The 25056-nt window shown below is 53.9% G+C and overlaps 1 protein-coding gene across 1 annotated transcript; it reads right to left on the bottom strand.

Moving 5' to 3' along the window:
• Positions 1-2548: 2548 nt before the first annotated feature.
• OAS3 (2'-5'-oligoadenylate synthetase 3) lies at positions 2549-21716 on the bottom strand. Its single transcript, XM_077747962.1, has 16 exons — positions 21573-21716; positions 19742-20024; positions 18516-18691; positions 17228-17466; positions 15404-15557; positions 14640-14978; positions 13177-13459; positions 12713-12888; positions 11628-11878; positions 11059-11203; positions 10203-10376; positions 8629-8914; positions 7426-7601; positions 6878-7116; positions 6007-6154; positions 2549-5839 (listed from the first exon to the last, which is right to left on the bottom strand). The coding sequence occupies exons 1-16, from the start codon at positions 21714-21716 to the stop codon at positions 5828-5830; spliced, it is 3225 nt and encodes a 1074-aa protein (XP_077604088.1). The 3' UTR covers positions 2549-5827.
• Between the last annotated feature and the right edge of the window lie 3340 nt (positions 21717-25056).

The raw sequence follows: 25056 nt of genomic DNA, 5'->3' as shown, positions 1-25056 counted from the left end.
GTAGAGCCGGGAAACTGCAAATCGCAAGTGGGGAGTCTAGAAACCGAAACTCACACAGTGCTTCCAGCTGACTTCCTCAATCCAGGTTTCCGCCCACCGCCGCGGCCGGGGACGGCAGCCTGTGGCTTCCCCGAAGGCCATCTTGTGGTTAAGCAGGCTGATACATACACTTCATCCCCTGTCTTTTTGGGCACAGAGACTGGGCTGGCAGGGTGTTTAACCTGCAGATGATGTCACTAGGGCTGATCAGGACTTTCAGACTGACTTTTCAAAGGTCACATTCCCAGCATAGGTTAAAAGTGTAATTCAGTCTTGGTTTGCTGCTGTCGGGGGTAAATTATTCCATCTGGGGCTGTGAACACTCCTGTCTCCATGGCCTGGGAAATCAGAGTCAGTGAGTGCAGCAACGGAGAAAGAGACCCAGAGAGGGGATTTATTTGCTCAGGGACGCACAGCAAGGCAGGAGCCGAGCCAGATTCAGGTTTTAGTCCTATTAGGGGCCACAGACATGTGCCAGATGCATGTGGATGCCTGTAGGCCCTCAGCAGGTACGTCCCCGGCCCAGCAAGGATGGGACACAGGCCCAGGAGTGCACGGGCAGGGAGAGGACAGATGTACAATTGCATCCAGAGCTGTGAAACTGAAACCCCCAGAGGGTTCCCACTGGCTGCCTCTGTCTAGCAATAATAAATAACACAGAAGGCAACCACCCCCCCCCCAAAAAAAACAAAAAAACAAACAAAACCCTGAGATGTGGGAAGAACGGGGCCCTTCTCTGCTGTGATGATTAACGTTGTATGTCAACCTGGCTGGGCCATGGTACCCAGGTATTTGGTCAAATGTTATTCTAGATCTTTCTGTGAAGTTTGTTTTTGTTTTTTAGATGAGATTAACATTTCACTTACTAGACTGAATAAAGCAGAATACTCTTCATAACATGGGTAGGCCTCATCCAATCAGCTGAAGGCCTTAATAGAAAAAAGACCGGACCTTTCCTTAGGTGGAAGGAATTCCACCAGCAGATGGCTTTCAGACTCAAGCTCCAACGTCAGTTTTTTTCTGGGTCTCCTGCCTGAGAGGCTGGGGAATTGGTGCAGGTTCTTGTGGGGGGAGGGGTGTGATTTATGGAAGAGAGGCCTCTGCATGGTTTCCCCCTTTTTTTTTTTATATTTTTATTTATTTCTTGGAGAGAGATAGGGAGACAGCGTGAGCAGGGGAGGGTCAGAGAGAGAGGGGGACACAGACTCCGAAACAGGCTCCAGGCTCTGAGCTGGCAGTCAGCACAGAGCCCGACGCGGGGCTCGAAACCACGAACCGCGAGATCATGACCTAAGCGAAAGTCGGACGCTTAACCGACTAAGCCACCCAGGCGCCCCATGGTTTTCCCCTTTTAATGGGAGGTGTGGATGGGCCATTTCTGTAGCTCCGAGAGTTTAGAGAAATCTGGGGACTCAAGATTTTCAGGGGCTTCAACTTTCAGGCCCCCAATCTGTATGTCAGGATCCTCTTTCCCAAGTAGGTTCCTGACCTTGTTTAGCATACCTGATTATGCTGAGAGTATAGAGCTCTCTTATGCCAACTGGGGCGGCTACAATCAAAATGGGGGATAATAAGAAGTGTTGGGGAGGAGGCGGAGAAACCCCAGTGTTTGCTGGGTGCGGTGTAAATGGCACAGAGGCTACAGAAGACGGAAATGTGGCTCCTCAAATGGTTAAATGCAGAGTTACTGCAGAAGCTGCCAATTCGGCTGCCAGCTGTATACACCCAAGGGAAGCGAAAACGTATGTTTGCATAACATCATACACAGGCATTCACAACAGCATTATTCAGCATGGTCAGAAATGGACACAATCCAAACACCCATCAGGAGAAGAATGGATAAACACAATGTGGTCTATCCATAGACTGGGATGTTAGTCAGTAATAATAAGAACGGAGCTACTGCCAAGACGAGCCTTGAAAACGTGATGCTAAGTCAAAGTGTTACAGAACCAGGCTGGACCGCTGGCGGAAAAACCAAGCGGCACTCGGACATCTTGGTGGATCGGAGTGTTAGTTTACACCGGCGGGCTCAGAGGAGATCCTTCTCCGGAGATCTGAGCCCAGAGCACAAGCACGGGGGGCAATTTATCATCGGTTACTTCCGCATTCCGAATTAGAGGTAATTTGGCACGGCCGGCCAGCAGGGCAGAACCCGGAAGGAGCCTCTAAACTAGGAACTAGAGCTTATGTGGGTCCCGTCGACCATCTTACGGTGCATAACTTTACTTATTTTCCCAGAAAAAGAAGCCAGACACAAAAGGACAAATATGGTATAATCCCATGTGTATAAAATGTCGATAATGGAGACAGAAAGCAGATTAGGGGTTGCCAGGGATTAGGAGGGAGGGGGTGGAGGGAATGCAGAGTGATCGCTAATGGGTTTTGGTCTCTCTTTGGGCTGAGGAAAATGTTCTGGAATTCGTATAACGGATCCCCCCTTGTGACGTGGTTCACCGTGTGAATATCCTTGTGACTATCTCCAAACTGCTGAATTGTACACTTTAAAATTTTTTAAATGTTTATTCATTTTTGAGAGATGGAGAGAGACAGAGTGTGAGTGGGGGAGGGGCAGAGAGAGAGGGAAACAGAATCCGAAGCAGGCTCCAGGCTCTGAGCTGTCAGCACAGAGCCTGACGTGGGGCTCGAACCCACGAACCGTGAGATCATGACCTGAGCCGAAGTCGGACACTGAGCCGACTGAGCCACCCAGGCGCCCCTGAATTGCACACTTTAAAAGTCAAACTTCATGGTATGTGAACTATATCTTAGTGACAATTTTTTAAAAATTAAAAATAAATTATGTTGAAAATTTACCGCCCCCTCTCCTACACCGTGTGCAGGGCATTTCTGGACTGGGTCCTCATTTTCCTCGGCCTTCTGGCTGCAGGAGAGGAAGCCCCTTTGTGTGCTCCCTAGAATGCCCTCTGACTCTGTTTAGCTTTCAGTTGCTGACTGATCACATTTAGCTTTTTGTTATTTTCATCCCCTTAGTCTGTGGTTTCCTAGTAAATTTTTTTTTTAATGTTTATTTCCCAGAGCACGTCAGTGGGGGAGGGGCAGACAGAGGATCAGAAGCAGGCTCTGTGCTGACAGCCAAGTGCTGAACCGTGAGATCATGACCTGAGCCGAAACCAGATGCTTGACTGACAGCCGCCCAGGCGCCCCATCCTAGTAAGCTCTAATGTTGGGTAGGGTTACTCCCTCCTCAGAGCTCTTTTTTCCTGCATTTTCCAAACTTTACTTGCACGCATATGTTTCCACAGAACTTTAGTATCAATCTGTCTAATCCAGAGAAAAGTGTGTGTGGACATTTTGGTGGATATCTTTAGGGTCATTCCATGTAAGAGATCAACTTAGAATCGACATCTATCCAAGGGTGTGGCTAAATCGGGCAATGCCAGAGGGGGCTGTTGTCCAAGATGGAGGAGCCAGAATAGAATAAATCCTGGCTCAGGTTAGCCCGGCCCAGGTGACCGGTCCTCTTCACTCCCAACTTACTGGGGCTCCCCCACTTCTCACCGTCTCACTAGTATCCTAATTCCGGGGGGCGGCACAGAGTCCATGTCCCGATGATGGGAGTTACCGAACTGAGACCCCGCCACTGGGTCCCCCCAGCTCGTGACGCCCAGGCCGGGTCCCCACCTGCTGCTGGACACTAGGTGGGGCAGGTGTCTGCTGCCCACAGGGCTCAGCTCTGAGCTCTCGGAACTGTGCCCATGCAAAAGGTGTAACTTGGGGTCCCGCGAGCCCCAGCCCCGGGTCCACAGTCAGTGAGGTGAGTCTAAGAAGGCTTTGTTAACACAAGTACCCTGAGCATCAGTCCAGCTGCCAGAGCGGGCGGCCCGGGGAGGAGGGGGCTCTGCCTTGAGCCTCAGCCGCCGCAGCCCTGCTCTCCCGCACTGTCTCAGAACTGCTGCAGAGGGGAAGGCTCTTCCCCACCCCCGCGCGCATCCTTGCCGTGCTTTATGTCCCCCCAGCTCCCGTGTTGAAGCCCCAATCCCAGTGGGTGGCATGAGAAGGTGGGGTCTTTGGGAGTTGATGGGCTGTTGGGGGGGGCCTCACAAACGGGATCAGTGCGCTTAGAAGGGGCTGGAGAGCTGTCCAGCTCTCTCTCTCTCTCCACTCTCTGCCGCGATTGGACACAATAAGTTTGCAGCCCGGATGGCGCTCTTAGCAGAGCCTGGCCGTGCTCACTTCCAGCCCCCAGAGCTTCCAGAAATGCATTTCTGTTGTCGATAAGCCGCCTGGCTGATAAGCCGCATGTGCTGTCCCGGGCTCGGGCTCTCGGCACTGGGCACCCCTTCTTCCCGCCCCACAGGCAGCGCGAGATGAACCATTCACTTCCGATGGTCCGTCGCCAGACTCCCGGCTGTAATTTAGATTGTGCTCCAGGAGAAGGTGTCTTCCTGCAGAGCTGGTGGCCGGCCAGTCCCGAGCGACACCTGTGGCTGCCGAGCCCATGTCCCGGGTCTGGCCCCCAGCTCTGGGCGCGAGGCAGTGGCCTGGTGACGGCGCTGTTGGTGGTGGCAGCTTTCTGACCTCGGTCAGTTCCGTCACGGACCTTGCCTTCCGCGCCTCCAGGCTGTCCGGGGGCTTTAGATGGAATCCCTTCCGGCTTATGCTTCTTGGACTACTTCCTGCTTTCTGGGCTGTGCCTTGACTAAGAGGGACACAGCTGTCGGCCTGGAGGTCAGGAGGGCTGTCAGCAGGGACACAGAGGGTTGGCTCTGGAGGGCGGGGACAGCGAGCTGAGCACTCGCTCTGTCTGGGGACGGAGAATCCCGTTGGTGATGTCCCAGCGGATGGGGAGAGACAGGAGCCCAGTAAAATCTCAGGAAGGCGAATAGGGCATGGCCTCAAGGTGTGCAAAGGGGGTAGAGAATAAGGCTCCAGCAAAAAGGCATTCAGAAAGGTGTCCCATGAGAGGGACTGCATGGTACACACGTCCCCACTCCTCTGTCTGTGGCAGACAAACACCGGCCGATCTGGGCAAGATCTCTTGCCAGCGGCTGAGCTCAGAAAACTCAACAGCCCAGCCAGGCACCGCGGGCCAGTGAGAGCCCTTATTCCTGCACTGGGGCCAGACATGGCCAATCCGTCACAGCACTCGCCAGCACTTCCCCCTACTGTGACCGTGGCGGACATCACTGTTGGTTAGGTGCCTCTTCCCGGGTGTGCACCCATTCTCGACCCTGCAGCCCACAGGGCTCCGGGTGGCCACGCCCAGCGGACTGGGGCTGACGCACGGGACGAAGACCTCCATCCCTGGGAAAAGCTGACGGGCTGGGGAAGAAGGAGAGGTGGGAAGACGGGGTGGGTTTTGGCAGAAGAGGTGAAGCGGTGCCGACGGGCAGGGGGGTCAGGAAGGGGGAGGACAGTGCTGCAGGGGGCGGGACACAGCGTGGGACGCAACAGGAGCTGTCGGAGAGGAGAGTCATGGCGGTGGCAGAACGGTGCCCAGGCTGCTGCCAGCCCGTGGCGTCTGGTGGCCACAGGAGGTGGGGAGCCGGGGAGCCAGTGCCCACGTGGTACAGGGGTGTCTGATAAAACTCGGCGGGGCCGGTCCGCGGAGCAGGAGGAGGGCTTGGAGTGGGGAGGCAGGATAGGAGCTGGGAGGCTGGACAGAGGAGGGGCAGATTCACTGGATCCATCTCTCTCTCTCTCTCACAAGCGCACGCGCGCGCACACACACACACACACACACACACACACATCTGGTAGGTGGCCCAGGTCTCTCCACGCCGCGGGCTGCTGTCCATCCTGTCATCTGGTACAAACACGGCCTTCACACAGCAGGCTGGGGGAGGTGACAGAAGAAGGCGGTTTGTCCTAAGCTTCCTGGAGAAGCAGAGACCAAGCCAGGACATGGGGGTCCGGGGGCCCCTCTGGCAGGAGCCAGGCCCCTCCCCTGTGCACGCGGGCCCAGGGAAGGGCGCGCTCTGCCACCCCGTGCCACTCTCTTACCTTCACTGGCCACGGCGGGATGGGGGCGCCGTCCCGGCCCACGCAGCACAGGGCGGACGTGTAGGCCGCAGCTTCCCGGGCCAGCAGGTCCCAGCGGGCATTGTGGCCCAGGTTGCCGGTCGGGTCAGCCGGGTCCAGGATGATGGGCCTGCAATTCCCATCAGGGTCAGTCTGACTCCTGGCAACATCCGGGTGCCCTTCTGTGGGACTGGTCACACTGTCCCCCTCCGGTTCCCAGAACTCGGGCGAGCCACCTCTTCCTTGCTTGTCCCGGGCAGACATTACTAATCAATCGCCATGTTCGTTGGGGCCACTCGCACCCCTTCAGCACGTAGCAGGCGTTGTGAATTAATCTCGGGACTCCGTCTACCACTGTCCTGCCCTACGCCGGTGGAGGATGTCACCACCTCGTTCTAAGCTGTCTGGAGACACGTCATGAGTTTGTGAAAGCATCTCTGCTATCTCTGCACCATTTCAAGGGAGGCCAGATCCCAAAGGAGCAGACCTGCTCATGTTAGGCAGTGCTGGCACATTCCACAAAGATAAAGAGAGGACGCCCAGCTAACTCGGAGCGCTGGAGAAACACCAGTGTGTCCAAGAACGGGGCATACAGATGCTAAAACATTATTCATCATGCATCTGAAATTCAAACTCGACTCGGAGTCTTACATGTCATCCAGCAAACCCAGGGGACCAGGGAGAGGAGAGCCTGTCCCTCAGGTGCTAAGGCCGTCCCTGTTTGCAAGAGCTCGGTTCCAGGAAGGGGAGTTTGCTCTCTCTGCTCCGAGCCCCCCGGAAGTGGGAAGAGCGGGGGTGGGGAGGGGGTAGGGAGGGAGTCTGAGACCCTGCGACACGGAGGGTGGGCCAGGACCTGGGTTTCTGAAGCTGCAGGCTCAGGAAGTCCCGCACAGTCTTATCCCTGTTGTCATAGTTGACGGTCCAGTAGACACAGAGCTCGCGGTACCGGCCGACCAGCTCCAGGACGGTGCGGAAGCCCTGCGCCATGTTGAACTGGTGGTAGCAGCCGGCCTGCTCCCAGGCGTACACGGTCAGGAGCTCCAGCCCGTGCTGGGGGGGCAGCGAGCCCTTCCCCTTGGGCATCTTCTTGCACTGGGGAATAAAGGAAAGAGGACATGTTGGTTCCCGCTGGCGATGAGGAGGGGCAGGAGGGACCGTTCCAGAGCCGCCAGCACCATCCCAGGCTTTTACTGGGCACGTCCAGGCGCCTGATGCCCCGCCGTGCGTTTTCCCGCCAAATGCTGTGATGTAGCGACACCAACCCTAGTCTAAGGATAAGCAAACCAAGGTCCCACAGCTAGGAAATGTCTCTCCCACAGCTCCGCCGACCCAGGGTCGTGGCCAGGGCCGCGCCCGCCTCCTCTGGGGCCGTTGTGGGGAGACCCTGTCCTTGGGCCTAACCTGCCGGTACCAGTGCTTCACCAATCGGATCAGACTCTTGAGCTTGGTGGGGCGAGAGGCGATGAAGTCCCGCTGCAGCTCTGTGAAGCAGGTGGAGAACTCGCCCGCGTTGTTGTAGCTGTGGATGAGGTCGACGTAGACTTGAGAGCCAGGCCTGCTGCTGGGGTCCAGCTGGCCTGGGGATGGGGGTGGGGGAAGGCCGCCGTCAGTCCATTTCCCAGAACCCTCCTGGGGCCAAGGGAGAAAGGACTTCCAGGGTCTCCTCCTTGGGCCATTCCCGCATGGGGTCTGGGACCCACGGCGGTGGGAGGGGAGCACAGAGGATGTTAGCTGGGACCCTGCGTTAAAGCCCTGATGGGAATCTTATTTTCCTTCCTGCCCTCTTTCAACCCGTCCAGTTAGCGGTCATGAAGAAGTCTCAGCTGGGTGCTAACACATCTTTAGCGGCCCCTGGACATTTGCTCGTCCCTCTCTAACAAAGGGAGGGTGTCCGTCTTCAAGCCTCCTGTAGGGACTAGGGCTGCATGTGGTGAGCGGACGTCACTCTCTGGCTTCATTCAAGGCATTCCTTGATATTCACGCATTGCTGCTTTCCGAACTGAGGGAGGCTGTAGATTCAGATATATTTCTGGATGAGAAATCTACTTCCCGTTACTTGTTCCCCAAACCTCAGGAGCCAAATACATTCAAATGTACTTGGGGGATGTCCTTGCCCTGCAAACCTTCCAACGCCATCTCAGAACTGAACAGACATAAAGGGATTTGTGTTTGTTTTGTTCAGGGATTTGTCCTTGGTGCTATGGGAGAGAGGCTGGACACACACTCGGTGCCTCTATTAAATGAATGATCCTCTGGGTCTGTGGAAGGAAGAGGAGGGGGTGCACAAATCCTCGAAGCTGGGAGTGCGTGGAGACACTCCCATACTCGCGCTGTCAGGTGAAGACACTGACGCTCGAGGTAGGGGATTCCCTTGCTCAAGGTCATCCATCATGCTGAGACGAGGAGCCAGCCCAGGGCCACCGCTAGATCACACAGAGCTGTTGTCCAGACACTTTGCAGGAAAGTGGCGAGAAACGTACATATGTACCATGCCTACCCTGTGAACATGCGTGGTGTGGTTGTACAGTGCACAACCTCTACTACTGTCCCTGGCAGCCCTGCCTCTGCTTTTGCCCTTCTCAGGACTATGCTTGGGTAGCTCACCTAAGGCGTTAAAGGCTGGCAGCACGTCGAAGTCCACACTCTGATCCAGCATCGTCTGGGACATCAGGGAGAAGCTCAAAACGCGGGAATTCTCCCACTTGGAGATCTCGAACTTCACCTCGAATTGCATCTCCTGCTGACACGCCTCCAGCTGGGCTCGGATCTCTGAGATGATCTCAGCCCGCCTATTCCCTTGTTCGGTGAAGTGGCTGAAGCAACTGAGGAACACCACCAGGTCAGCATCCGAGCGGCCTTGCAGAGCCGTGCCTTTGGCTAGAGAGCCGCCCTGGGGGCGACATGGAGGCGGCTTAAGCCTTACAGGACTGTGTGATGTCCTCCTGCTGGGGCCTGGGGGTCAGGGACTTGCTGTGTGACCTTGGGCAAGTCACCCAACCTCTGTGTCTTACCTCTTTAATATGCGGTTAATGCATAGTATGGTTGCGGTGTGAGATGTTGAGTTTAAACCCTTCAACTAATGCAAACGTTCTCATTCCATCAAGTTTGAGGGCGGGGAGGGATTTGAGAGATTTATTTATTTATTTGACCTGTGGTTCTCAAGCCTGTTTGTACCAGGAGAGCTTTAAAAACTGACTGATTATGGCTCCTGTGTCCTGTGACTGTGACTTAATTGGCCTGGGAGGGGGACAGGGCATCCATCAAATTTTTAAAAGTCTCCTTGTGATTCTAAGTGAAGCCACGGCTGACAACCCCGTGAGCCAGGTTATTATCTTTAAGTGGTAAGGATGAAGAAGGTAAGGATCAGAGAGGGGAAGGTATTTGCCTGGGGCCACACAGCAAATCACCAGGCCTAGGACTTTTCATTGGCTGACTCTATGCTGATAATCTTCTAGAGCTAACCTGGGTCTCACTTGTGATTTCAGTTGTGGACTGAGATTGTATCCGGTGCAGTGGGTAATGTGACTTTTCACACACCCCTAGCATCCCTCCTGCCTTCTAGGATTAGCATCCTGGTTTTCTTTGGGGGAATCACTTCTCCCCCACAATCAGGTCCACGTGGAGCTGACTCGATCATATGAGCCAGGCCTGGCTGGTCAGAGCATGGTGTCGCCCTAGCTTCAGTGATTAGTTTGGGGATGAGTATATAACCTGAGTCACCACAATGAGACTCAATTCCAAGACTTATTTGAATTTTGAGAAAAATAATCCCCCTTTCTGGAAGCTTAGAGATGCCAAGAACCATCACATGGAAAGCACCTGTCCAAAACAGAAGATAGCAGAGCTAAGAAGCTGAGTCCTGATGATTCTGCATGGGCTCCTGGATCTGGCTGTGCCTGATGGCTGATCTACTCCAGGGCTTTACATTTACATCAACCAATATATTTCTTTTGTTCCCCCTTTTGAGTTGGCTGTCACAAGCAACCAAAAGAGATTTGTTGGGCACATCTGGGTGCTCCCACGGCCACCCACCTACAGCCATGTTCTAGTTTCTCTTCCACGTTCAGCCTTGTGCTGATTGTTGTACGGACCGCAGATGTGGCTCAGGCCTGGTCCTGGCCTGGGAGAGATCACCAGCCTGCAGGACCCTCCTTGCCCACAGCTCTCTGGGGACTTACCTTGACCACCTTGAGCACTTTGATGGGAGAATTCCGGAAGCAGTTTTCCTTGAGGAACGAGCAGATGGTATTGACAGCCTTGTTCACCTGAGCCAAGAAGTGGCGGCTGGGCTGCAGAAATTCACTGATGAACTTGTCAAGGTCCCCAGCTGGGGTCTGGTGAAGGAGAGCGGGCTACGGAGAGAATCCAGGTGGGGCCAGCGTGAGACGGGCTTCCCNGGCCCCCCCCCCCCCACTATCTCCCATATCCCTTTTCCTTCTCAGCTGGTTGGCAGGTCTTTGTGGTGGCGTCAGAAGGACCTGAGTTCAAGTTCTGGTTCCACCACCCACCCACAGCCTTGGTTTCCCCATCTTTAATGGGGGCGATCACAAGACCCATGCCTCACCGGCCGGCCCTGAGCATTAAGCCCTGGTTATGAGATCCTGCTGAAAAGTAGTAAATGCAATAAAATCATACCCCTTTGGAAGCTGGCTATCGTCTGAGGGGGGGTTCCCTAGAAGCAGAACTGCTGTCGGGGGTTCTCGTGCGTGGATAAACGGGAGCAGTGCCGGCAGGTGAAGGGGAGTGAGGCGAGCAGGAGAGGGAGGGAGAAGGAGCCAAGCAAGGCTCCAGCTGGAGAAAGCTTTCTCCCGATCCCACCGGGAACTCTGGACTAAGAATTGCATCACAGAGCTGGGCTCGCCTTACAACAAGGGCGGGCTTTTTGTGCCCCATGTCACTGAAGCGCTGGCTGGCACGGAACGACAGGTGACCCTGCTGTGAGCCGGCGGCGGCAAACACTCCCAGCGGCAGGGCAAGGGGGTCTGGGAGGGGGCAGCAGCAGCATCCACCACCCCGGGGACCCCCCCCTCTTACCATCACATCCCAGGGCTGCACAGACGTCCCCTGTCTATTCCTAAAGCAGGCCTGTGTCCCCAGAGCTGCGGCTTCCTGGGCCAACAGCTCCCAGCTGCCCTGGCCCACATTCCAGGTGGGGTCAGCAGGGTCCAGGAGCAGGGGCCTGGGGGGCAGAGTGGATGGGCGGGCAGGTGGGGAAGGTGGGAATCAGTGAAGAGCAAGGGGGGTGGGAGGAACCAGGAAAGGGTGGGGGTGCTGGGGAGAAGGAGGAGAGCGTCAGGACCTTAGGGCTGTGGCCCAGTCTCTCCCAAGCACAGTAGGGTTCCCACCTGGCCGCCTCCGTCAGGAAGGTATTGGGTGACCCCTCAATTTCAGAAACGGTATTTTATTGTGTTAATGAAACTGGCTCTGGCTTCTTTGGGGGCTCCTTGTGTCCATACATCTTCAGCAAAGAGTCCAGAAGGAAGTAGAGCGAGGAGTGGGGTTGGGGCCCCTAGATCCCAGCCTAGATCGCTCCTGGATGCGATGACTCCAGGGTGACCGTGGGGGGAGGGGAAGGGATGATGTGGGGCATCGGGGGTCCGCACCTGGGTTTCTGAAGCTGGCCGAGAAGCTGTGTCCTGATAGCTGGGTCCTCAAAGTTATAGTTGACCGTCCAGTAGACACAGAGCCTCTGGTGCTGCTGGACCAGCCCTAGGACCGTCTTTAGGCCTTCCGCCATGTTGAAAGAATCTTCCCCGCAGCCCTGTTCCCAGGCGAAGATGGTCAGGAGCTCCAGGGCGTAGACAGGGGGCAGGGAGGCTGAGGCTGGCTGCCGTCCTTTGTTCTGAGCTGCGACCTAGGTCACCCAAAGCCAATCAAAGAATGAGTGGAGGTGAGCACCCACGACGTGCTAAGCATGGCCCTGTGTACTTGGAGGGGGAGGGGAATATAAAAACAACACGCGTATCATTTTGCCGGACCAAATAAAACCCTTTTTGTTTTACAGGTGGATACACAGAGGTCTGGGAGCGGGCATGGGTAGGGACTTGTCCAAGGTCACCCAGTGAGACTAAGAGTCTCAGACTTGATCTTTGCCCAGAGTCTCTCCATCAAGGGTGTAGGGGACGGTTGTACAGGAACGGGGGCTGCCATATGTTCAGCTTGGCATCCCAACATCTGGCACAACAGTGACGTTAGCGACAGTGGGTGCTCAGCAGATGATTGTTGAGTGAGTACACGAAAGCGAGTGCGTTTAGATGAGTGTTTCTGGTGAAGGAGCCCTCGAGGAGGCTCGGCGTTTATGTAGTACAACTTGCACACAAGACAGTGATGGTGGACACAAGACATTGATGGTGGAACAGCATAAGCTAGGGCTTAGGGATGGGCAAGAACAGGGACTCCATTAGCTGTGTGACAAGTGATGAGAAACTGATGAGCTAGAGATGGAGGGTGAACCCCAGCCACAAGAAATCAGCATTTGGAGCTGGATGGAGAAAATGATTTTCTTTCAGTCAGGGACTTCCGGTCTGCACAGGAAGTGGAGGATGGGAGAGGTGGGCCTTCTACTTGGGATGGCCAATAAAAAGTGAAGGAAGGGAGACGTCTGCCCAGGGAAGGAGCTGATTGGCTGAGGCAGTCGCCACGACAGCAGCTACTTCCTGGGAGGAGCGAAGGGGTATGGAGGCCTCACCTGGTAGTACCAGTGCTTCACGAGCAGGATCAGGTTCTTCAGCTTGGTTGGGCGAGTGTTCACAAAGTTCCTCCGCAGCTCTGCGAAGCAGGCCGCGTGCTCGCCTCCCCGGCAGCCGCTGTCGAGGAGGCTGGAGTAGACCCCGGGCGCAGGCTTGGCGCCCGAGCAGAGCTGCCCTGCGGAAATTTGAAATACTCTGAATGCGTAGCCCTGAGAAAGACAGCAGCGTGTCCCAACCCGGCCACTCACCAGCCTTTATTAATATTTTAACGTTAATTACATCGCACTGCTATGCTTTTTTTTTTCTTTTTTTTAAAGCACCAAATATGTGCTGGGTGCTTTTCGGTAATTTTCACCAATCCACCCAATAATTGGAAGGTGGGCGATCTCGACCCCAGACAAGCTGCGTCGCATAGCGGGTAAGGGAATTCGTCTCCAAGACACGGGCTGGAGGCACCCCTCACCCACGGCATCAAAGACGGGCAGCAGGCTCACGTCCACCCGGCTTTCTGGGGCTCGGGACACCAGCTGCAAGTGCAATGCCTCGGGCGCGGTCTGCTCAGGAAAACTGAGGCTCCGGCCGGGGACTGGGTCCTGCCACCAGGATTCCAGCTGTGCCCGCATCTCATCAAGGATCTCCCGGCGGCGGGCCCTTTGGTCCCCGTAGTCCTTGAAGCAGTTGAGGAAAATGACGAGTTCGATGTCACAGTAGCCCCTCAGGTCTGTGCCCCGGCCAAATGAGCCCCCCTGCAGAGGATGGAACATCTCAGACCCATGGCTGGCCCTGAGCTCAGGAATCAGACTGTGACCCCAGCCGCTGTACCCCCACTGCAGCCCCGACACCACTATGTCACTGATGGTGGGTCCAGGGACACCGTGACAGAGGCAGACTGCACAGGCCCTGTGACCTCTGACTCTTAGAAGCCTGGCAGAGTCAGATTACGTCTGTCTGCACCTGCCTCTTGACCCTCCGCCGCACAAAGTCAGACCAACATGCAGCAGGAGAAAATGGGGGGTGCGATCAGGGGGGCAGTGATTAATGTGCTTAGCTGAACATCTGCAGCACTTACTGCACATCTGGACCACACATGGCACGTTGCAGTCCCAAGGCCAATGGAGCCTGTGGATGTGCTCTGCTGGCCTGTTTCCACCCACCCATCCATCCACCCAGCCACCCACCCATCCACCCAGCCACCCACCCACCCACTCACCCATCACCCACTCACCCATCCATCCACCCACCCATCCATCCATCCAACACATTTTTTGAGCACTCACATGTGGCAAGATACGGGAGTACATAAAAGTTACCTGTTCTCCTGGAACTTACATTGTAGCAGGGGGAGAGGAGGGAGGGACAGTCAGCAAACCACAGCCCCCAGAAAGCGCTCAGGGCCGTGTGGAGGCAAATAAAGCAGTAAGGGGATGGGGTGTGGGTGTGGAAGGGAGGTTGAGGTTGTGAACTCAACAGTCTGGCCTCCGTGAGATTCTAGAGGACTTGGACCCCAGACTTAAAGGAGGGTGGGGGAAGCCAAGTGGAAGAGGGGGAGGTGGGATTCCAGAAAGAGAAACCAGTCAGTGCGGACTCTGGCCTGTGAGTTCAAGAAGCAGCCAGGAGCCAGTGTGGAGTAAGTGGGGTTCAGAGAAAGACCAGGGCCAGATCCTACGGGCCTCGAAGCTACTGTGCTCTGTGAACCCCTGGAGGGTCCTGAGCAGAGAAGGGGAGTGCTCTGTTAGCGGTTTAAAAACCTATCATCAAAAGAGACCCCCCCAAAAGCTGGCAGTTTTATACCTCTGTCCAGCAAGCTACCCCTCCGTGGATGCCCACCTGCCCTGCCCACCCTCGGCGGCGCTGCTGTGGTTGCTTCCCCCTCCTCACTGTGGTGCCCCAAGACGGTACCATCGGCGTCCCCACCCACCGACTTACCTTGCTGACTCTGGACGCCTTGTGGACACACTTCTCGCGGAGGCAATGCAAAATGGCATCGATGGCCTTGCTGACCTTCTTCTGGAACTCAGCGTTCGGTTTCAGGTGGTCCTGGATGAAGCGGTCCAGGTCCTTGGTGCTGATGCGAGACAGATCCAGGGCCACCCCCAGAGTACAGGGGGAGGCGGTGGCTGTCCCTGAGGGGCCGGGAGCCGGGCGTGAGGGCAGCCCGCTCCTGGGGCGCGTGGCATTGAGACGGTTGCTGTCCTCAGGTGCCCTCTGGGCAGGGTCTCGCTGGATGGGGTGGTCTAAACCTGAGCAGCCAGCACGTGGAAGGCCCTGGAAGTTTGTTGAAGGAGGCATCTTACAAGCAGAAAGGTTCCTCCAGCCTTTCTTTTGCCAACCCCCTTCCATCGTACAGTCAGGGTGACTGAGAGAGAGGGAAAGTTAAGAAGGTCACCACTAGCGCATAAGGCGCCTTTGTGCAGATTAGAAAAAGGTGCCTTTCCAAAGGGATAAATTATAAAAAGGTGCCCTGTGCTGGGCGGACACTGTGATAAGCAGACGATAACAGCGCCAACAGATAGGCTCCTCCAACAGCCTTAGCTTGGTGATCCGGCTGTTTTACATGCCTGCAGCCCCCACTTGTCAACTCTGTCCCACAGCCCATGGCCCCGGCACACAGTAGATGCTCAGGAAACACGGAGTCCATGAATTAGGTGTAGTTTTACATCTAACAGGGATCCTGGGAGCCCCTCACTTACGGGCCCCTCCCAGGGCTGCACAGCGCCACCTGCCGCCTGCAGAAAACACGGGTGCCCAGAGCAAGACTCTGCCTCTTGGGCCAGCAGATCCCAGTGCCACACTGCTCCGTTCCCTACATCCCACGTGGGGTCAGCCGGGTCCAGGATCACCGGCCTGCAAATCCAGAGGGACAGGAAGGTTCTGGTTAGCAAGATGGTCAAGATCAGGGGCACCTGGTTCCAATTCCAGCTCTTCTACTTTCCAGCTGTGTGACCTAGGGTGGATGACTTACCTTCTCTGAGCCTCAGTTACCCTTGGTGGGCTGTTGCGGGGTGGGGATTAAACTGGAGTAATGATCCTCAACTCTGGCTGCACGTGAGAATCATCAGCTAAGGAGGATCCACCCGCAGGACTCGGAGTTACCCCCATGACTTAGCACATTTTATTCCTACGTATGTATCTAACAGTGTGTCCACACCAAAATGCACGTATGAGACTGTTCAGTCAGACTTATGGTCACAGCCCCCGAGCAGAAACACCTGAATGTCATCGAGGAGCAGAATGGAAAGCATACTGTGATAAATTCACGCAATGCAAACACTAAGCTCGGCCACAGAAAACAGTAACGATGATAAACAAGTATGCGCAACTGTATGGATGAATCTCGAAAACTTAACGCTGAGAAAGAGATGCCAGACACGACACGAAAGTATGTGCCATGTCAGTCTGCTTTGGTAAGATTTTAAAATAGGGATTGTAGGGGCGCCTGGGTGGCTTGGTCGGTTAAGCGTCCGACTTTCGCTCAGGTCATGATCTCGCAGTTCGTGGGTTTGAGCCCCGCGTTGGGCTCTGTGCTGACTGCCAGCTCAGAGCCTGGAGCCTGTTTCAGAGTCTGTGTCTCCCTCTCTCTCTGACCCTCCCCTGCTCATGCTGTCTCTCTCTCTCTCTCTCTCCTAGAAATAAATAAAAATATTAAAAAAAAATAGGGACTGTAATGGTAACAGAATAGGGGTCACCTTTGGAATGTCACTGACTGGGAGAGATAAAAGGAAAGTTCCTGAGGTGCTGGAAATATCCTCCCTTGATCTGGTGGTCTTTTCACAGGGATGTCCACTTTGTAGAAAGGCACCACAATATGCACGTTGGATGAATATGCTATATGTCGCTAAAATGTTCACATGTAAAATACGTTCACACAAGAAAAATCTTTTTTTTAATGTTTATTTTTGAAAGAGAGAGAGAGAGCACGCACTAGCAGGGGAGGGGCAGAAAGAGAGGGAGACACAGAATTCAGAGCAAGCTCCAGGCTCTGAGCTGTCAGCACAGAGCCTGACATAGGTCTCAAACTCACGAACCGCGAGATCATGACCTGAGCCAAAGTTGCCGCTTTAACCGACTGAGGCCTCCAGGCGCCCCTTAGAAAAATCTTTTAAAAACTGCCCCCAGAGGGGCACCTGGGTGGCTCAGTCGGTTAAGCGTCCGACTTCAGCTCAGGTCATGATCTCACGGTTCGTGGGTTCGAGCCCTGCATCGGGCTCTGTGCTGACAGCTCAGAGCCTGGAGCCTGTTTCAGATTCCGTGTCTCCCTCTCTCTCTCTGACCCTCCCCTGCTCATGCTCTGTCTCAAAAAATAAGTAAACTGTAAAAAGCTTTTTTTTAAACTCCCCCTAGTGACTGTAATTTCCCTCTGGGGCTGAATCCACTGAATTAGGAAGCGCACGCACAGCGTGTGGCTTTGGTCCCCTCACAGGCCTCAGGAGAAAAGACCTGTTTTATCATTGCTAATTACCTCCCGCAGCCCCAGCCCGAGCCCAGGAGAGCAGGTGGGGGGCGCTGGGACGTACCTGGGTCTCTGAAGCTGGTACCACAAGAAGCGTCTGACCGCAGGGTCCTCGAAGCCGTAGTTGAGGGTCCAGAAAACACACAGATGCCGATACTGCTGGATCAGGCCCAGGACGGTCCGGAGGCCTTGGGCCAGGCTGAAGGCTTCCTTCCCACAGCCCTGTTCCCAGGCGAAGATGGTCAGCAGCTCCAGGGCGTAGACTGGAGGCAGCTTCTCCCTGCTCACCTCCTCCCTGCATACCTGTGAGGGCGGAGAGGGGAGGGGAAAGAGAGTGCTCCCTGGAGAGCTTTGCTGGACCTCTCAGTCTCTGGGGGGCTCAGTCTCTGGGGGACCAGAGCCCACAGGGACGCAGATTAAACCTGGGATGAGATGTCGTGTTCCAAGAACAACCTGATATTTAACCGCCCTCCCTCCTGGAGCTTTGGCAACGCCGCGGGCTTATATGAGATTCAAGCCTCTAGGATTGGGGAGCAGTCAGAGAGAGGCCAGTGGGTGGGCAGTCTGAGGCTGTTACTCATCCTCCAAATGAGGGAATGGCAGAACTTCCCCAGGGTCACGCAGCAAGTCAGTGGCCAATCAAGAACTGGAATCCTGTATCTCCTCATGCCAGACTTGGTTTATGATGAGTGGTCCAACAGAAGGACCGAGCCGTGTGCCCAAAGATCTTGTGGGAGGGGGGTTCCCTCATCTCCAGCACAGGCTGGGCATCCCTTCTTCACTACACAACCGTCTATCAACAAACGTGAATGTTTCGGGGCAGGGGTCGTTCCTGAGGCTGAGGTGGGAAGTATACAAATGCCACATTACTTCATACCCTGGACAGAACATTCCAGATTCAAAGCCCTGAGCCCACATGAAAAGAAAACCTTGAAGCCTTCTGGAAAAAAACATGGAAGAAGAATTTTAGAAAGTCAGGGGAGGCAAAACCTGCTTGCACAAGACACACCAAGTACAAATCACATGAGAAAAAGATGAACACACCTGATTACATTAACATCCAAACATTTCCCGGGACAAGGACCTATGAACAAAACGAAAGTACAAGCCTCGTAGTGGGGGAGTAGATTTGCATTATATTAACTCAGTAAGAATGAGCACCTGGAATATATGAAGAGCTCCAGCAAACCAACAATGAGAAAACGGCTAACCCTATAGAAAATAAGCAAGTGATATGAACAGGCAATTCCCATAAACAGGATGGCCGCTAAACACAAGAAACTATTCTATCATGAAATCACAAATCCAAGCAGTCGTATGGCTGGGGCGAGACCCCTCGGTAGCGGCCTTACCTGGCGGAACCAGTGCTTCACAAGCAGGATCAGGTTCTTCAGCTTGGTTGGGCGACCGTTCACAAAGCTCCTCCGCAGCTCTGCGAAGCAGGCCGCGTGCTCGCCCCCTTGGCAACCACTGCTGAGGAGGGTCGAGTAGATCTGGGGCCTGAGTTTGACATTGGAAGTGAGTGGTCCTGTGGGCGTGAAGTGCTATAAGTCAGGAAGGGTTCCGAGGCCAGGATGGAGAAACAGGAGAAGAAAGGGATGTGGTGGAGAGAGGTATCCACTAGCACGGGGCCTGGAGGATGAGGAAGTGAGCCTGGAGCCTCTGAGGGGGCAGGGAGGAAAGTTCTAGACCAGATGGAAGAGTCCCTTCCTTCCAAATGGCCAGGCAGCCCCCAGGGCCAGGCTGCATTCCAAGATGGTTAAATAGGAATGCTACGTCTGGCTGAATCGGGAGCACCTATAACCCGGCAATTCTCCCCTCCCTGAGGCTCCCTCAGGCAGCGCGAAAAAGCCACCTCACATACCTTTAATTAATTGGTGCCAGAGGGAAAGGAAACGGTGCTGGGGAAAATATAAGGCAAAGGATTCTGATGCCTTAGCAGTGATTGTTAATATTTTTTTAGTGCTTCTGACACGCCAGGCACTGTGCTGAAATTTCACACCGAGTGCCGCATCTCCCCACCAAAACGCCATCAGGCAAGCATTCTTGACCTCATTTTACAGCTCAGGACGCTGAGGCACAGAGAAATTCAGTGCTTGAGGCACAGAGAAATTCAGTGCTCTGTCCAAAGCCATATAGCTGGCAAGCGACGGAGACAGAGTGGGACTTAAAGCTACGAACTTTGTAATAGGTGCCTTCCCCACCACCACTTCCAGTGGGCCTGGCCTGGGGAAAGGAAATGCTCTCTGTAATTTTCCGGGTTCCCGACATCGCTTATTTGCTGTGTGACTCTGGGTGAGTTACCGTCCATCTCTGTGCCTCAGTGCCCCTCTTAGTAAAAAGGAAGACAAGACAGGACGGACCTCACAGGTTTGTCCTGAGGAATTAATGAGATGAAATATCAGGTGCTTGGAATAGTCGAGCATTTAGTAAGTAGGAGCTATGTGTCGTCAGGGAACGTGAGCCCAGAGAGGGATACCCAGGCCACACAGCAGGTTGGTGGCAGGGCTAGGTGGAAACCCTGTCCTACTCCTAATGCTCTTGCCCCGGACCCTGGAATGGGTCAGGCACCCCTCACCCAGAACATCGAAGGCAGGCACCACGCTGACATCCATCCAGTTTTTGAGGTCCGTGGATGCCAGTCGGAACCGTAGGACCCTGGCCATGTCCTGCTTGGGGAACTCAAGGCTCAGACCGTAGTTGGGTCTCTGCCACCAAGATTGCAACCTGGCCCGCATCTCGTTGAGGATCTCTGCGCGGTGAACACGCTGATCCTCATAGCTCTTGAAGCAGTCGAGGAAGATGACGAGCTCCGAATCACAGCCGCCCCTCAGAGCTGTGCCCCGGCCAGAGGAACCGCCCTATGAAGCAAAAAATAATTCAGAATTCTGCACTCTTTGATTCGGGTGCCCAGAAGGGCTGGCAAGCCACGTGAGTGAACCAAGTGGGCTGGGTGGAGACCGTGGCCACACCGCTGGCATTTGAAGCCATGCAGAAATGCAAGTCTAGGACAGCCAGCCTTGACTTTGCAAGAAAGGCATGTTTTATTTGTAAACCCAGTTACTTCTAAATGTTGGCCACTAACTTAAAAAGGTTTTGTTAATTTAAAATTAAAAAAAAATTTTTTAGGGGTGCCGAGGTGGTTCAGTCGGTCAAGTGTCCAACTTCGGCTCAGGTCGTGATCTCACAGTTCGTGGGTTCGAGCCCCGCGTCGGGCTCTCTGCTGTCAGCACAGAGCCTGCCTCGGATCCTATGTCTCCCTCTTTCTCTGCTTCCCCTTTCTCTCTCAAAAGTAAACATTAAACTTTTTTTCATTAAAAATGTTGGTGAAACAAATTCTGGTTTGCAGAACACATGTTCTCGACTTCTGCCTGGGATCAGTTCAAAACCATGGTATGACTTGCTGAGCGTCTGAGACCTTTCTGACGGGTGTTTCTTTCTGCAAAGCTGTCAGAGGAGGACTTGGGAAGGAGATGCCCATGATCAGAGTCTCTCCTTGTGCCTGGAGCTCTGTTGAACGCCTGACACCTATAATCTCACTTCCAGGTAATCCCCCTGCTGTGGTTACACGTGGTTCCCCTAGGCAGTGAGGCTCAGGGCTGTGAAGTGAGTTAACACAGCCAGGAAAAGACGGGAACCAGGAGTAGCCTTCCCAGGGCATCTCTCCCACCAAGCTGGGATCGCGAATTATCCCAATGGTATCAGTTTTTTGTTTTTGTTTTCCTTGCCAGCTCCTCACATCGGGGGCTGCCAGTAAAGGTGGGAGGTAACAGGACAGAGCGGAGACGGATGTTCAGGATGTACACTGAACATTTCCTGCATGTTTTTTTACATGATCATCTCAGCGAAGCTCTGTAACAAGCCTGAGAGGAAGGTACTGTTACTGCTCCCACTTTACAAAGGAGGAAATGAGGAATCGAAAGCGGAGAAAGGTTGCTCGCCAACCCCTGGGCCAGAGAAGCACTGGACTTGGAGCCCGGGAGGTCAACTCAGAAGATCTGGCTCTAAGCCTACACTCTCCCTGCACTCCATTCCATAGATTTATTCCCTTAAAAATAGTTTTTAGTGTGAATTGTTTCTAAGCCTATACAAAAGAAGAGCGGGTTTTAAGGAAGTCTTTTGCCACATTTGCTCCATTTATTTAAAATTTTTTTAATGTTTACTTATTTTTGAGAGAGAGAGAGAGAGTATGAGCAGGGGAGGGGCAGAGAGAGGGAGACACAGAATCCAAAGCAGGCTCCGGGCTCTAAGCTGTCATCCCAGAGCCCAACATGGGGCTCAAACTCATGAACAGCGAGATCATGACCTGAGCTGAAGTCGGATAGTTAACCTACTGAGCCACCCAGGCGCCCCATCTCCTTATGTGATTTTTAAAGACATTTCAGCCACTGTGTCATTCCCACCCCCACCCAACCCCCGCTTCCACTTTCATGGGCATCTTGAAAATAGCGATCCTCAATGGGGTAAGGGGTACATGTGTCTCGGGAGGGGGCGTGTGGCAATGCTGGAAGGCAATTTTGGTGGTCACAGCTGGGGCAGGAGAGCCCCTTCATGTTGGCCCTGGGGGAGGGGTTCTTCTGACACGACTACAGAGGTCTGCCACCCCCTTTTTTTGCTTTCTGGTCCAACTAGAAGCCCCAGGCTCATCTTGCACATTATTCCAGCCCTGGAACCGGCCATTTCTCCAAGGAGTCCTTTTAGCAGCGAGCAGCATCTTAAGACTGGAATGTAGCTCATGGCTCTACCTGCTTGACCACTGCCTCCTTAAAGCCTTGAATGATCAGATGGCCATAAGCTAAATTCAACCACAAGAGCTGTTCCAGGCTTTCCAAGAAAGTCAAGGATGCCAGAGCTTTAGAGATTCTTAAACTATGGCTCCAAAGAAATTCTTCCTGTCCACCTCAAAGGCAGAAATCTGTCTCCACATTTCGTAGGCTGCAAGTCCCTCCTTCTTTCCTACCTCCCAAGCTAAGACTGGGGGCTTGGAAACCACCAGCTGCTCTGGGGCCAGCCCTTGCTCGGTGTTTCCACCCCTTCCCTGAGCAGCTCCAAGCCCCTCCCCTCTACCCCAGCCAGGTTCCCCGGATACATTCCTGGAGTCTGAGCGGAGGATATAGTAGCTGGTGCCGGTCCTGGGGTCACAGTGGAAGGGAGGCATTTAAATGACAAAAAGTGGCCTGGGGCAGTGGCTCACCCACAGCCAGTCCCAGTCTCCTCCCCCTTCATAAAACAAGGGCAATAATCCCTACCTCACTGAAAGCGAGGATTAAGTGGAATGACTCGTGTAATGAGACAATGTTTATTGTTACTGGGTAGTTTCTCAGTAAATGAGGCTCTTACGGCCATTGGAGAATACTAGCGTTTCTTTTTTTTTTTTTTTAATGTTTTTTATTTATTTCTGAGAGAGAGAGAGAGACAGAACATGAGCAGGGGAGGGTCAGAGAGAGAGGGAAACAGAATTGGAAACAGGCTCCAGGCTCTGAACTAGCTGTCAGCACAGAGCCCAACGCAGGGCTTGAACCCACGAACCGTGAGATCATGACCTGAGCCGAAGTCAGACACTCAACCGACTGAGCCACCCAGGCGCCCCGAATACTAGCGGGTCTGCATCCTTAGGAGCAGGCATGGTGTGAGGGCTAGAGTCTGTTTGCACTGGGTAAATGACTGAGTGAGTAAGTGAATGAATGAATGAAGGGAGGAAGCCTGTAAGAGAGCACACAGATGCAAGAATCAGACAACGTGGCTTTGAATCTTGCGGGACCTCTTACAAGCTTGGACCCATTATTTCGTCTCCCCGTGCCTCAGTTTCCCATGTGTCAGCTGGGGTTAATCGTACCTACTTGGCCGGGCTGTGCTGTGCAGTGTGTTTGCAGGGCACTTAGAACAGCGCTAGCACATAGCAAGCATGCTTCCCAAGTGTCGAAGAAATGAATGAAAAGAGCCGATACTGGGGCGCCTGGGTGACTCAGTGGGTTGAGCTTCCGACTTTGGCTCAGGTCATGATATCACAGTTTGTGAGTTCGAGCCCCGAGTCAGGCTCTGTGCTGACAGCTCGGAGCCTGGAGCCTGCTCGGATTTGTTGTCTCTTACTCTCTCTGGCCCTCTCCCACTTGTGCTCCCTGTCTCTCAAAAATAAATAAATGTAAAANCCCCCTAGCCTCGCAGGCGTTTTTTCGGTTTCGTTTCTCTCCAGCAGCTCCGGGCTCTTGCACCCATTTCCGGGTTCCCTTCCCAGACCGAGTTTCCTTTTCTTCAGCCTCCCGGCTCCCAGCCCCGGTGCGCCTTCCCTGCAACCAACCCCCAGCTCCAATGCACTAAACACAGCGGAACACAAAACCTTGACCCCAGCAGGTCCACAGAGCACCGTCACGTACCCTGAAAGCATTTAAGAAACGTGCAGGATTTACACGCGAGGACATGGTCACACCTTCAACTGAATGGCCGGAAGGAGGTTCACGCAGAGAGCCGCCCCCCCTCCTCCTTGGGCTGAAGGGGGCGTTCTGAACACACCAGTAGTAACACCTTGCACAACGCTTGTCCCTCGCTGTTTTGCACGTATCATCGCGTTCAACCGTCCCAACAACCAGGTGCTGTTATTATCACACCCATTTGATGGAGGAGGAAGTTAAGGCACAGAGAATCTAGGCATCTTGGTCAAGGTCACTTAGGTAACCAGAAAGTTGTCAGGCCGGATTCACACCCAGCACAAGCTCTCAGGACTGGGTTCTGTTCTTACCGGAGCCAACGCCTCTTGAATAATTAGTACGTTTAACGCAATTGCAAAATGTTTAGAATTCCCATTCTTAACACTTCAAACATATTCTGAAGTCCCGTCTGTAAGAGGAGTTATTTCACAAAGGAGAAACGGGAAGGAAGATGAGTGTGCAACAGCACCTCACACAATATTACATGTCGGGATGTGATACAGGTACCAGAGTCAAATCCCTTTGGGACCGGCGCAAAACCAGGCAGCAGAGTGGGGACCTGAACCGACCAGGTGTTTTTCTATCTTCACACCTGTCCCCTACCTTTCTGGCTGGTTCGCTGTCGCTCCTTTATCCAGAGGACCAGGACGTGAGCTCTTACCCAGGCTCAGCCCGTGCCACAGTCCATCTCCTTCTCCCTAACCCACTCAAAAATTCATGAGTCCTCTGTCCCATCCGCTTACGGATCTGACAGTCACTGGGCCTTGGGGTATGACTTGGATAGCAACGAATGTTAACAAGGACTTCCTGAAGTTTGTCTTGACCTCTAAGAAATAGATGAGGTCAGAGGTGAATGGCAGAGTTCACAGTGAGCCAGAGGAAGAGACGGCAGACTCCCGGGGCAGACACCTGGTTTATATTTTCGGTACTGAGTGCCGCATCCCTGGGAGGTACTCAGTTGTAGGAAGAAGCCCATTTTGTAGGTTTGATGTTGTGGAGGGCATTCAAGTTGGGTGTCCGTAGCCATCAAGCCATGGTTTCATGCTCTCCTGTTAATCAGTCATCTTCCTGACTCACAGGTCACTTTAGAAATCCTCCATTCGTTGGGCGCCTGGGTGACTCATCGGCTGAATGTCTGACTTCCTCTCAGGTCATGATCTCACGGTTTGTGAATTTGAGCCCCTCATTGGGCTCTGTGCTGACAGTTCAGAGCCTGGAGCCTGCTTCGAATTCTGTGTCTCCCTTTCCTTCTGCCCCTTCCCTGCTCTCTCTCTCTCTCTCTCTCTCTCAAAAATAAGAAATCCTCCATTTGAGGGGCACTTGGGTGGTTCAGTCTGTTAAGTGGCCAACTCTTGATTTCTGCTCAGGTCATGATCTCATGATTTGTGAGTTTGAGTCCCACGTCAGACTCTGCTGACAGTGCGGAGCCTGCTTGGGAGTCTTTCCCTCTCTCTCCACCCCTTCCTTG

This window comes from Crocuta crocuta, unplaced genomic scaffold, assembly GCF_008692635.1.
Source record: "Crocuta crocuta isolate KB4526 unplaced genomic scaffold, BGI_CrCroc_1.0 scaffold29, whole genome shotgun sequence".
Classification (NCBI taxonomy): domain Eukaryota; kingdom Metazoa; phylum Chordata; class Mammalia; order Carnivora; family Hyaenidae; genus Crocuta; species Crocuta crocuta.
Note: the sequence above shows the minus strand (reverse complement) of the source record. Positions and strands in the feature narration are given on the sequence as shown.

Excerpts from the sequence above, each read along its gene's own strand:
- OAS3 (XM_077747962.1), bottom strand. The coding sequence starts at position 21,716 with ATGAAGGGGCTCTCCTGCCCCAGCTGTGACCACCAAAATTGCCTTCCA. Across the intron at positions 14,979-15,403 it reads TGCAGCCCTGGGAGGGGCCC|GGCCTTCCACGTGCTGGCTG; the intron begins GTAAGTGAGGGG and ends ACAAACTTCCAG. Across the intron at positions 6,155-6,877 it reads CTGCAGCTTCAGAAACCCAG|GCCCATCATCCTGGACCCGG; the intron begins GTCCTGGCCCAC and ends TGGGAATTGCAG.